This window comes from Gossypium hirsutum, chromosome A12, assembly GCF_007990345.1.
Source record: "Gossypium hirsutum isolate 1008001.06 chromosome A12, Gossypium_hirsutum_v2.1, whole genome shotgun sequence".
Taxonomy (NCBI): Eukaryota; Viridiplantae; Streptophyta; class Magnoliopsida; order Malvales; family Malvaceae; genus Gossypium; species Gossypium hirsutum.
The window spans coordinates 77,891,058-77,904,765 of NC_053435.1; the positions used below are offsets into that span (position 1 = coordinate 77,891,058).

The 13,708-nt window shown below is 35.6% G+C and overlaps 2 protein-coding genes across 2 annotated transcripts; both read right to left on the reverse strand.

Annotated features, from left to right (window-relative positions):
- Positions 1-2,626: 2,626 nt before the first annotated feature.
- Positions 2,627-3,180, reverse strand: LOC107921891 (uncharacterized). Its single transcript, XM_016851714.2, has one exon. The coding sequence runs from the start codon at positions 3,149-3,151 to the stop codon at positions 2,627-2,629; it is 525 nt and encodes a 174-aa protein (XP_016707203.2). The 5' UTR covers positions 3,152-3,180.
- A 7,987-nt stretch (positions 3,181-11,167) lies between these two features.
- LOC107939677 (uncharacterized protein At1g28695) lies at positions 11,168-13,114 on the reverse strand. Its single transcript, XM_016873041.2, has 3 exons — positions 12,676-13,114; positions 12,200-12,586; positions 11,168-11,882 (listed from the first exon to the last, which is right to left on the reverse strand). The coding sequence occupies exons 1-3, from the start codon at positions 12,817-12,819 to the stop codon at positions 11,364-11,366; spliced, it is 1,050 nt and encodes a 349-aa protein (XP_016728530.2). The 5' UTR covers positions 12,820-13,114; the 3' UTR covers positions 11,168-11,363.
- Between the last annotated feature and the right edge of the window lie 594 nt (positions 13,115-13,708).

Consider the following 13,708-nt stretch of genomic DNA (forward strand, 5'->3'; position numbering starts at 1 on the left):
AATAAACATATATTTAATAATAAATTATATTTACTTATTCTTTAAGTGAACGTTATTATATTTTATATTATAATATTATATAAAACATAAAGAATAAATAAAGGAAACAAAAGAAAAAGAAAGAAACAAAAATGGGACCAAACAGGAAAAAAGAAAAAAGAAAAAAAAAGGAGAATTAGGGATTTTAGGGTTCAAACTCAAATTGGTAAGTCAATTTAGTCTCTTTTCTTGAAGTTTTTTATGTTTTTAGAACTCTAGCATAAAACACTACTTGATTTGTGTTGAAATTTTAGAAATTTGTAGATTTTTATATGTTGTTCATGTTGAATAATTGGAGTATTGGGGGTTAAATTGATAAAATTTGAAATTAGAAATCAAATAGGGATTGAATTGTAAAATAAATTATAAGTTTTGAGTAATAAGGACTAAATTGGGAAATTTTTGAAATTTAGAGTTTTATAATGAAATTAGAGAGTTAAGTTTAGTTTTAAGAATGAAAATATAGAATAAATTGTTAAGAAAATAAAGTTAGTTTTGGTAAGGGACTAAATTGGAATTTGGGCAAAAGTTGAATATAAATTGAAATATTCAATGTGAGATTTTGTGTATTGATGATTTTTAATTGTTTCAATTTCTGTAGCTAACTTTGTGCCGGAAACCTTGCCTAAGAAGGGAAAGGAGAAAGTCGACAAGGAATAGCCTGAAAATTCTGGTTTGTATTTCTATAATCCAAATTTAATTATTAAAATTATTGTATTTTGATTTCTTGTATATGGTAAGTATGAAAGGTGAGAATTATTGTGTTTACAATTGAGATGGATTGATTTGGTGTGTGATGAAATTGATATGAATATGTGATTATTGTGAAAATTGAACATTGGATATTGTTATACTTGGAAAGTGAATTGAAACCCTATTAACTATATCAGGTTGAGTCGGATATAGTTGGTATACCATAGGATTGGAAGAGTTCAGGGATACTTCGACTTCGAGTCGATGAGACATTGGGTGTCAAATTATTACTACGGATAAATTCGATGAGGTACTGGGTACCAATTTACTTTTGCATAGCCGATGAGGCACTGGGTGTCAACTTATTGTTTCGAATTATTCGATGAGGCACTAGGTGCTAAATTGGTGTGTTTTGGTTGGATCCATGTATCCACCAAAGTCTGAGTCATGTTAATAGGGGAAAATAGAGCAAAATGTACTATGAATGGTATTGAAAAACATTGAATGTGGAATGAAAATGAATTGTGTATTATATTGAGAAAAGCTAATTGAAATAGCAAGTGATGAAAATTGGAAATGCCATGAATGGTATATTTATGAAATTGATTATTTGAATGATATTTGTTATGGTGAGATTAATTATATAATTATGGTCATTGTATGATTTAAATGTATATTTTATATTAATTTACCTTTAAGCATTCGGATTATAGAAATATCACTGAGTTCAGACTCAACGTACGGTTTATTTTTCATGCGCAGGTTAAGTGTTAAAGTTTATCGTCAATTTAGCATCCACAACAATCCCGATCTCAAAAGGTGTTGATATATATATATATATTTCTTTTTGGTATTGGCATGTACTTAGGGTGTTTTATGTTTGTCATTTTGGGAAATGAATGTAAATGATATTAAAGATGATATTGGTTGCTTATATATATACACACACATATGTGTTATGTTAAGGCTATAAAATAGTATATTTTGGTTGATGAATGAATGAATGATTATGACAAAGGCAAAATTTGGGTTGAAATTGGCATGAATTTAGAATTAGCTTGAATAAAGTTTTAATGTATTGTTTTGATAATAGATATGAAGTATTGATGAGGGAACATTGATTATGCCATTAATTTGATTGTTTTGATATGTTTTAGATGTATCTGAATTTGTTTTGGATTGATTGAATGTTTGGCTTTTTGAGTTGCTTGTTGTTAAAGATTGCAGGGTATGGTAAACTTGTTGTTTAAGGTTCATTTTGAGTCCACACGGCCAGACACACGGGCGTGTGACTGGACCGTGCGAGACACACAACTAACACACGTTTGGTCGTGTGTCCCCTGCAACTTTAAAATTTCAAAACAGCATGTTCAGGTAATTTCACACGGGCAGAGACACGAGTGTGTGTCTCAACCGTGTAAGGCACACGGCCTAGTACATGGGTGTGTGGTTGATTGTGTGACCTAAGTCAGAGAATTACATGGGATCGGACATGGCTTGAAGCACGGACATGTCTAATGGCCACACGAAAAATTCTTAGAGTACCCGATTTGGTCCCTATTTGTTCCTAACATATATTTTGGGCCTTGAGGACTCAAAAGAGGGACAATATGATTAAATTATGATGTGTATGTTAAATGATTATGCAAATGTTCGTATTTGATCTAAAAAGTACAGTAATGCTACGTAACCCTATTCCGACGACGGATAAGGGTTAGGGGTGTTACATCAGATATAATCAAAATCTAAACAAATAATTAATTAATGAAGCCATTTAAACCATTGACTAATAAAAGCTTAAACAACCCAATGTATTGAAAATTGTTTTCTGTTTCGAGTGCTGTTACAAGATGCAAGTTGCAACGTGTTTCGTAAATGAAATTGAAATACAAGATCAATAGTTCAATACTACTTTGTCAGAATTCTCTGATTCAGGTTTTTCATTATTTTCAAACACTATGTTGAAGAGCTGAATGAAAATCCGCAATATATAAGGCACAGAAGCGGCGGCTATGACGTACCGAAACCTCACTGATTCGTCGGGAGTAACGGCGAAAATTGCGGAACTGTAAGTGACGATCATGGAAATGGTAGCAATAACAATTTCGAGATGGAAAGGGAACCTGTAGGTGAGTGAGATGATGACAAGAATGGAAGCGGATAGAGCTAGGGTGTTGGCAATTAAGAAAACATAGTAGACCTCGGATTGGTATGCATAAATGGCTCTGCCTGCAACATGTCCGCTACTACTATCTTGCCATACTCCACCAGGAGGGTTGACACCAGCTTGGAAGGTGACGGAAGCTATGAGGCTAGCAACTACTAACATAACGTTTCGGACATCGCCAGGCTTATCTCTGCCTTCTTCATACCGGAAACACTTGTACGAGCTCTTGCCTGTGCTTAAACGGTTTATCATTTTTCTCTAATCAAGACAACAATATTGGGTTTTTTTTTAATCATCAATGTATATATATAGGAAGCACAATGGCCTTGGATGGGTCGGTCAATAGGGAGGAAAAGCTTTGGCATACGACATATGGGATGAAAACAAAACAAAAAAAAAAAAAGGAAGGATTCTCGTCTTACTCTACGAAGAGCAGGCCCAAAGCACTTCACCAATGCATCTGCCAAAGAGAGGGACGCACATGCATTGTATTCTCCGCTATATCTAATTATATTCCTAGTGTCATCGGAGAGATTCAATGGTGGGCATAAAAGGAAAGCTCACAGCAAATAAAAATCAATGTTTAATTTAATCCGGCACAAACTCAAGGTTTATTGAAGAACATGATACGTTCAACTATTACAATATTGGTGATATATCTAAAGCAATGAACTATTATGGTTACTAGGTGATGTCCTTCGCTATACACAGAAAAATTGGTGATATTTATATTACTATTTTGAGAGTTTATGAGGCAGCTTCTGGGTAGTCTATCAACTTTCAGAAGTCGTGGATCTTTTTCATTGCCAATACCAATCCCATTGTCAGAAATGATGTCTGTCAAATTTTGGGTGTTACCTCCTCTCTTGATCATGGAAGATATCTTGGGTTACCTCCTCTTATTGGTTGTAATAAGAGCCAAGTCTTCTCTTCTTTTAGAGAAAAATTGAGTAAACGGTTTGGTGAGTGGAAAATAAGTTATCTAAAGCGAGTAAAGAAATTGTTCTAAAAACTATGGCTGAAGCCCTCCGAATTTCTTGCTACGACATTTTTGTCGGTTTGGTATTTATGCTATGAGGTTTGCACAACTCTTGGGCGAAGCTTTGGAAGCTGGTGTTACCTCTAAAGATTTGGAGGTGTGGGAGTAATTTTATTCCGTGTAAGACTCGAGTGTTGGAGAAGGGCTTAAATGTGCTACCAGCGTGTGGGGGGCAGCTGAAGATCTGGATCATGTGCTCTTGTGGTGTAATAAAGCTAAAGAATCCTGGAACCTTAATGGTTTAGAATGTCTCAAGGGTCGTTTCATGAGCTTTTAGACAGTTATCTTCAGTTGAAAGATGCGAAGGTCTTATGTTGATGGCTGAGTATAGCGTGTAGCATTTGGTTTTACCGGAATCAGGATGCTGCTATCCCGATTATCCAGTTTGCTGATTCGTTTATGGAGGCTTGGCAAGGTGCTCGTAGATGGTCGAAATGCATCCACCTCAACAGAGACTGCTGCTACTAGCTGGTGCAGGCCACCTGTAAATTGGTTTAACACTGATGCGGCATTGTTTGATGACAATTCTGCTATAGATTGGTCGGCCATTAAAACTTATATTTAATACAATAAAATATTTATTATTTTTTTAATATAATAAAAATCAACCGTATAAAATTTTCGTTATCCTTCATATGAATTCCCATACATGTACGGGAGATTTTAAAATTTGATGCGTTTTTTCTATGATTTAATATTTTTTATGTTCATTTTATAATATTTATAATTATTCTTTTTAATAATATTATTTTTAATATTTAAATTTAAATTATTTTCCTGTCTTTTCACTATTTGTTAGTATATTTCATATTTTTTTATTAAACATCATCTTTGATCAATAAATGATGGTGAAATGTTTTGAAAGATTGTGATTATAGATGAGATTTTTTAAAATTGTTAATGAAAATAAAGTAAAGATAATAAAAGAAGATAAATTATTAGGGGCGTTCAAACTGTTAATCGATCAGTTAATGGAATTAAATTAGTATTAATCGAATTTTTTAATCCTTTAATCGTTAACTGAATCAAAATTTTTCAAAAAAATTAATGAATCAAAATTTATATATATTTTTGTTAAAACAAGTATAAAACAATAAAAATAAATAAATCGATAATGTTCATTTGACCGTATTAACCGAATTAATAATAGCCTAATACATATAATGTATAATATTATTGATTAAGTTTTACTAATTCAATTAATTATCCGGTTTCGAACCGAATTAACCGTTGACTAAAATTCCAAAAACCTTTAATCGGCATCCGACCGAACTAGATTGGTTAATTGATCGAGTAACTGATTTAAACCAGTTTATTCTGTTAATTCGATTTTAACCGAAGTTTGAACACCCCTATACCTACCAATTATAAGTGAATTTTATTTTTTATCAATAAAAAAAAGCCACTCACCTTATGGCAAAGGAACGCTTTCACCAGCAACGTGATTCTTGGTGGGTCAAGGATGGTCCCATCACCATCTACGGTGTGGTGTATACGAAGTCGTTACATGTTGAACAAGTGATTTCTCCACAATCATGATTATTGGAACCCACCATTGTTTGAAAAGTCAAATGGGGTGGGCACCGAAAGTAGAAAGTAATATTGGTTGGCAAGTTGGGTTAAAAGTTGGCATGGGATAATTGCAATTTTGGTCCCTAATTGTATAGGGACATTGCAAGTTGATCCTTGAACCTCAACTATAAATAGGCCTAACCATTGCTTACTTTCTTCATCCCATAATTGCCATTCTCTACTTAAGGCATTATTCTCTCTCTCTATTTGTAAATTTCACTTGTAATTTTTGGAGTGAAATATATTTGGTAGTGCCCGAGGACGTAGGAAAAATTTGCTGAACCTCGTTAAAATTCTGGTGTTCTTTATTATTTGTTTTGCATATTTTGTGAATGTGATTGTAGTGATTTATTGTGCTATTAAATTACGATAGAGGGATATTCTGGCTAGGAAAGACTTGGTATTTAAGTGATCTTCGTGATCTACCTCTCTTTCTTGGGAATTGAACTTAGTGTGATTTTTCAGTATAATAATTTTACTCTTTCACACGCTTCCGCGCAACAATTGGTACCAGAGCCAAGTTCGTACTTGGGGAATATGACCGTTTACGATACTATTCATGTATACGGCACTATTCACGTATACGGTACTGTTTACGTATATGGCACTATTCACGTATACGGTACTGTTTACGTATACAGTAGTTGGGATTGAGGAGAAAAATGGCAGCAGCATCGTCATCAGCAAGGACTACTGTGACAAATGTAAAATTTGAAGTAGAGAAATTTGACGGTACCAATAATTTTGGTATGTGGCAATGTGAGATCCTGGATGTCTTATGTCAGCAAGAGCTAGATATAGCCCTTGAAGAAAAACCTGACAAGATGGATGACAAGGAGTGGGCCAAGATCAATAGACAGGCGTGTGGTACAATCCGCCTATGTTTGGCCAAAGAGCAGAAGTACTCTGTCATGAGGGAGACATCAGCGAAGAAGTTATGGGATACACTAGAAGAAAAGTTTCTAACGAAAAGTCTTGAAAATAGGCTTTATATGAAAAAAAACTTTATCGATTCACGTATGCACCCGGTATGTCGATGAATGACCATGTGAACTTATTCAATAAAATTTTAGCAGACTTGCTAAATTTGGATGAGAAATTTGAAGATGAAGACAAGGCATTATTGTTGTTGAATTCCCTTCCTGATGAATATGATCATCTTACCACCACATTGCTTTATGGGAAGGACACGATCACATTTGATGCAGTCTGTAGTGCGCTGTATAGATCTGAGACTCGAAAGAAAGATAAAAGAGATCACAGAGATACAACCGCAGAAGTCATAACAGTAAGAGGTCGTTCACACAGCAGCAAATCTGGTAGAAGGGGAAAGTCCAAAGGGAGACCCGCCAAAGATGAATGTGCCTTTTGCTGTGAAAAAGGGCATTGGAAAAAGAATTGTCCTAAGCTACGAAAGGGCAAGGCTATTTCTAATGCATGTGTAGCGGAGCATGATGAGGAGTCAGACTTTAGCTTGGTTGGCATGGCAATGGCATGTCAAACGGATGAGTGGATTTCAGATTCAGGATGTACTTACCATATGTGTCCTAATAAGGACTGGTTTTCTAGTCTTAAAGAGCTAGAAGGTGGAATTGTTCTTATGGGCAATGATAGTGCTTGTAAGACAATGGGAGTGGGTACAGTCCAATTGAAGAATCACGACGGCTCAATCCAAGTCTTGACAGATGTTCGCTACGTACCTAGCCTGAAGAAAAATCTCATCTCATTAGGTGCCCTAGAATCTAAAGGGCTCACAATCACTTTGAGAGATGGATTACTAAAAGTAGTAGCTGGGCAACTGACGGTGATGAAAGGCACAAGAAGAAATAACTTGTATTTTTTAAATGGAAGTACAGTTATTGGATCAACATCAACAGTTTCTACAAAAGATGTAGATTCAGAGGCTACCAGATTATGGCATATGCGATTGGGACATGCTGGTGAAAAAGCTTTGCAGACATTGGTGAAGCAAGGCTTATTGAAAGGTGCAAATTCTTGCAAAATGGAATTCTGTGAACATTGTGTTCTGGGCAAGCAGAAGAGGGTAAAATTTGGTCCAGCAATTCACAATACGAAAGGAATTCTGGACTACGTTCACAGTGATGTGTGGGGACCTACCAAAGTAGTTTTTTTGGGAGGTATGCACTATTTTGTTACTTTTGTTGATGATTATTCAAGAAAAGTATGGGTGTATCTAATGAAAAGAAAAAGTGAAGTTTTGGATGCATTTCTGAAATGGAAGAAGATGGTGGAGACTCAGACTGGTCGAAAGGTCAAACGACTTCGATCAGATAATGGTACTGAGTACAAAAATGATCCATTTCTACAAGTATGCCAAGATGAGGGCATTGTGCGACACTTCACTGTTCGGGATACACCACAACAAAATGGGGTGGCAGAACGAATGAATCGAACTATACTGGAGAAAGTTTGATGTATGTTGTCCAATGCTGGATTGGGCAAAGAATTTTGGGCTGAGGCAGTTACATATGCGTGCCATCTAATTAACTATTTGCCATCAGCTACAATAAATGGAAAAACTCCTGTGGAGATGTGGACTGGTAAATCTGCTACTGATTATGATTCTTTGCATGTATTTGGTTCCACTGCATATTATCATGTAAAAGAATCTAAGTTAGACCCAAGAGCAAAGAAAGCATTATTCTTGGGTATAACTGATGGAGTAAAAGGATATCGTCTCTGGTGTCCTGATACAAGGAAGATTGTTTTCAGTAGAGATGTGACTTTTGATGAATCAACCATGTTGAAGTACAAGGATTCACAAAAGGATGACAAAACCAGTAGTACTTTGCAGCAGGTGGAGCTTGAAAAGGTTAACGATGATCCAGCTAATATTAAAGGGACAAATGATGAAGAGGTTCCTACCCAAGAACCTCTACAGCAACAAGATTCAATTGCATATAGAAGGTCAAGAAGAGAGATTCGTAAGCCTGCTCGCTTTGATGATATAGTGGCCTATGCACTTCCAATTACAGATGATGATGTTCCTTCTACTTACACAGAAGTAATAAGTAACCCTGATGGTGTAAAGTGGAAGCAAGCAATGAATGGAGAAATGCAGTCTCTTCATAAAAATAAGACCTGGGAGTTGGTGACACTACCCAAGGGAAAGAAGGCAATTGGATGCAAATGGGTATATGCAAAGAAGGAAGGATTTCCTGATAAAAATGAAATTCGATACAAGGCTAGATTAGTAGCAAAGGGTTACGCTCAGAAAGAAGGAATAGACTACAATGAAGTGTTTTCTCCAGTTGTGAAGCATTCGTCTATTCGGATTTTGCTAGCCTTGGTTGCGCAATATGATCTTGAACTAGTTCAGCTTGATGTGAAGACCGCGTTTTTACACGGTGATTTGGAAGAGGAAATCTATATGACTCAGCCAGATGGATTCAAGGTTACTGGAAAAGAAAATTGGGTTTGCAAACTGACAAAGTCGCTTTATGGATTGAAGCAATCTCCGAGGCAGTGGTACAAGCGATTTGATCAGTTCATGAAAGGGCAAAGGTACACAAGAAGTAAATTTGATCATTGCGTGTATTTTCAGAAGCTACAAGAAGGAACTTTCATATACTTGCTCTTATATGTTGATGATATGCTAATAGCATCTAAGAGCAAAGTTGAGATTGAAAGATTGAAGACTCAACTCAATCTCGAGTTTGAGATGAAAGATCTAGGAGAAGCTAAAAAGATTCTCGGCATGGAAATATGGAGGGATAGAGCTCATGATAGAGTTAGCTTGTCTCAGAAGCAGTATTTGAAAAAGGTACTACAGCAGTTTGGCATGAACGAGTAGACAAAACCTGTAAGTACCCCGTTGGCTTATCATTTCAAGCTTTCTGCACAACTATCTCCTTCGACGAATACAGAACGAGAATACATGTTGCAAGTTCCGTATTCTAATGCAGTGGGTAGCTTGATGTATGCAATGGTGTGTACAAGACCCGACATTTCACAGGCAGTTAGTATAGTGAGCAGGTATATGCATAATCCTGGAAAAAGACATTGGCAAGCTGTGAAATGGATTCTACGGTATATTCAGAAGACCGTGGATGTTGTACTGTTCAAGCAGGATAATACACTTGGTAAAGGTGTTATTGGGTACGTTGATTCTGACTATGCCGGTGATTTAGACAAGCGAAGATCAACCACCGGTTTTGTGTTTACACTTGCTGGAGGACCAATAAGTTGAAAGTCTACACTACAGTCTACAGCTGCATTGTCAACCACAGAAGCCGAGTACATGGCTGTAACAGAGGCTGTAAAGGAGGCTATTTGGTTACAAGGTATGGCTAAAACCTTGGGGTTGGTTCAGGAGCATATTAACGTGTATTGTGATAGTCAAAGTGCTATTCATTTAGCAAAGAATCAAGTCTATCATGCACGTACAAAACATATCGACGTACGATTCCATTTTGTGCAGGAAATTATTGAAGAGGGGAAAATTTGTCTTCAGAAGATCAAGACTGCAGATAATCTCGCAGATATGATGAACAAGGTGGTAACAGCAACCAAGTTCGAACATTGTTTGAACTTGATTAATATCCTGCAAGTTTAACAGTTGAAGAAGGCACTATCAAGTATTGTTGTCAAAAGCAGAAAGAATTGTGTGAAGATAAGATTATCGTAATCAAATCTTCAAGGTGGAGATTATTGGAACCCACCATTGTTTGAAAAGTCAAATGGGGTGGGCACCGAAAGTAGAAAGTAATATTGGTTGGCAAGTTGGGTTAAAAGTTGGCATGGGATAATTGCAATTTTGGTCCCTAATTGTATAGGGACATTGCAAGTTGATCCTTGAACCTCAACTATAAATAGGCCTAACCATTGCTTACTTTCTTCATCCCATAATTGCCATTCTCTACTTAAGGCATTATTCTCTCTCTCTATTTGTAAATTTCACTTGTAATTTTTGGAGTGAAATATATTTGGTAGTGCCCGAGGACGTAGGAAAAATTTGCTGAACCTCGTTAAAATTCTGGTGTTCTTTATTATTTGTTTTGCATATTTTGTGAATGTGATTGTATTGATTTATTGTGCTATTAAATTACGATAGAGGGATATTCTGGTTAGGAAAGACTTAGTATTTAAGTGATCTTCGTGATCTACCTCTCTTTCCTGGGAATTGAACTTAGTGTGATTTTTCAGTACAATAATTTTACTCTTTCACACGCTTCCGCGCAACAATGATGGTGGAGGGGACTAATACTTCAGATCTGGGTGATTAGCAACAGTGTGATTGGGAGTCGAGATTTGTGCTTTAGTGGATGCGTTGCTTGGTTCGGGTGGGCCGTCGCTAGAGACGTGGACCTTATCTAGTCTACTATTGGGAGGGGCGACAAAGTTTTTCTTTTTAAGAAGCTAGGTATTTCAACGATTTCTTTGATTTTCAAGATTAAGGCTTCACAGAGGTGATTAAGTTTTTCTTTCTTTTTACTTTGGTTGTAAGTAAGAGGTAGAGGCTGTTATCTTTTTTAGGATTTTCTTTAATTTTTAAATTACAATCTGTATGATACATTGTGGTTTTCAATAATATATAAACACAATTTTTATTTAAAAAAATTATATGCAATTAAGGAAAGAAGCCATGCTAGTAAGAGAAGAGGGAAAAAGCGTATGCTATGCTGAATATATATAAATGGGTGCATTTATGGTTGATTTAATGATTTTCTCTATAAAATACATTTAGAAGGTATTCTTTTTTTTTAATTAAAGTCTAACGTGACAGATGAATTGGGTAACATTAATTAAATAATGCATCCAACAATTTCCATTAACATATTATAAAATTAATTAGAAAGGCTTGGTGAGTTGCAGTTATGGTCAACCATGACTTCATTGCCAAGAATTCAAGCATTCAGTGTGTGCTGTCCATTTAAAATCCAAACCAATCCTGTCAATAATCTCAGGATGTTGAAAGACGGCGGCTTTAAACTGTTTCCAATCACGTAGCGCCGTCGTTAAATCTCTGAACTTTGCCTTTGAATTACGACAACAGTTGGCATGCATGGTGGTTACGGCCGTGATGTCTTTACTGTCTTGACAGAAGCCACTAAAATACCTAGTTTCCAAGAACTTTACTTTGAGATTCAGTTTCTGCAACAGCCCACCACGGATTGGGTCTTGCAATACATCCTGTTCTTTCTTTCCTGTCGAGTTATTCTTCTGAGAATACCATGTATGGAACAATGAGATGGTTTTGCTGTTGGATCTTATGTAATAGAAACCTGTGTTGATATATTTGTTTTCCGGTCGGGGGTCGTCGTTGAATGTATCGACGCTGATTTCTAGATCAGCCTCTTCGAGTGGACTCAGTCGTAGAAATGGATTCCTTAACCACATTACGTCTATGTCCTGATAAAATTTTTACACACTTTCGTAAATAAATAAAGTGTCCAATGAATCGTTTACGAATAACTTATTTTTGTTTGTTTCTTAATCTTTTAGATGAATCAATATGAACAATAAATATTTATTATTATCAAATTAATGTGTAAATTAAGGGAAATAATTGTATGAAATTGTAATTTTATGTTATCTATATCTTTTTTGTAAGAGAAAAATAAATCAAATTTTTACAGATATTAAATTATAATTTCATACAATCTCTTCTCATAAATTAAATGATGTTAAATATATAATTAGGGTTTTGCTGATAAAAACAACCGTACCGTAAATATGAAGTTATAGCCACGCTTGAGGATCTCCAAAAGAAAAAGAGTTCGTCTCCACATCATATTAATAAAGTCCTGCGACATGTAAACCTTCTCTCCCGCAAAATCCACACCTTCCGTCACCAATCTGTAACAGTGCAACCGCCGAAACTGACATCGTTCGTAAGCCGTTTGATCGACGGCGACGAGCAGCAAATGTTCGAGCAATGGCCTAGTATTTTCTCCTACCCAAAAGCTTTCCAAGAAAAGATCGAGCATCGTCGCCTCTTCATTAACACTTCTTTCAACATAAGCTTTGTTGATCACCGCAATGATGACCGTCCGGTTCGGCATTGAAGCTTTCCTTAACGCTAACTCAAGCTCATCTTTTGCTCCAATACCAGGCTACAACATAACAAAACAAAGAGAATTCAACGTCAAATTATTACATGCATGCATGCTGTAATTAAAGATTATAAATTTAAAGTTCTTACGAAATTAGAGGGTGAAGAGTTGGTTTCATTGTAATTCCCCAAAAAAGGGCTTGAGAACCATACGAAAACGTACACAGCTATAGCTACGAGGAGATAAATCATTACATGGCTTCCCGGAAAAAATTGCTTTGAATTATGATCCATGTCTGAGAAGATGATTGTAATTTCTTGACGGTTGTCCGGGCAGAATTTGAAGTCTCGTAAATGGAAAATTACTAGAAAATTTTCGACGTTAGAGTGGATCAGAGCTAAACATTTTGCTGGAGTTAAAGTCGATAAAATAAATTGAAACCCAGGAAAAGAACAAACTCAAGATTTTTAATATGAAATCCTAAAATAATTTCATTTTTCATAGAAGTTTCGAAGGAAGCTATTGTTCCAATATCCCTTCTTTGTTTTATTTGTAAATAGTGAAAGTTAGATGATTGGTGGTGGTGGCGGCGGCGGCGATCGGAAGTGGAGGTTTTGGATTGGGTTAATATTTATGATTGGGAGTAGGGTGGCGTTGGATCTCTCTTTATTTTACTGATTATGCGTATTGTTAGGATTAGAAAGTTTGTAAACATAGATAGAAATCGAAGGCTTATCTTCTTAAATTAGTTACTTCTCCATATATTTCAACTATACTATAATAATAACAATAATAATAATAATAATAATAATAGTAAACTACTAAAATAGTTATTTTTGTTTGTTTCAACTTATATTTTAGTTATTAATGGTGTAACGGTTAGCTGAAGTGGCACGTTAAATTATCATTTCAAACGAAAAATTTAGGTTAAATTCTACAATTGGTCCCTATATTTTTTTCATTTTGAGTAATTTAATTTTTTTCTTTTATGTTCTTTTAATTTTTATTTTATTTTCCATTCTCTTCTGTTTCTTACTTCTTTGTGAATGAGAAGTCAGCTTTGAAATCGTTCGCCCTACATCCAACCCCGAGTATATGCTTCAACAGGAATCACGCACACAAGAGTAGATTGAATAATAGACGTCTAGTGACATTTTAGCTTTCCTTCTCTTTTCAAGACCT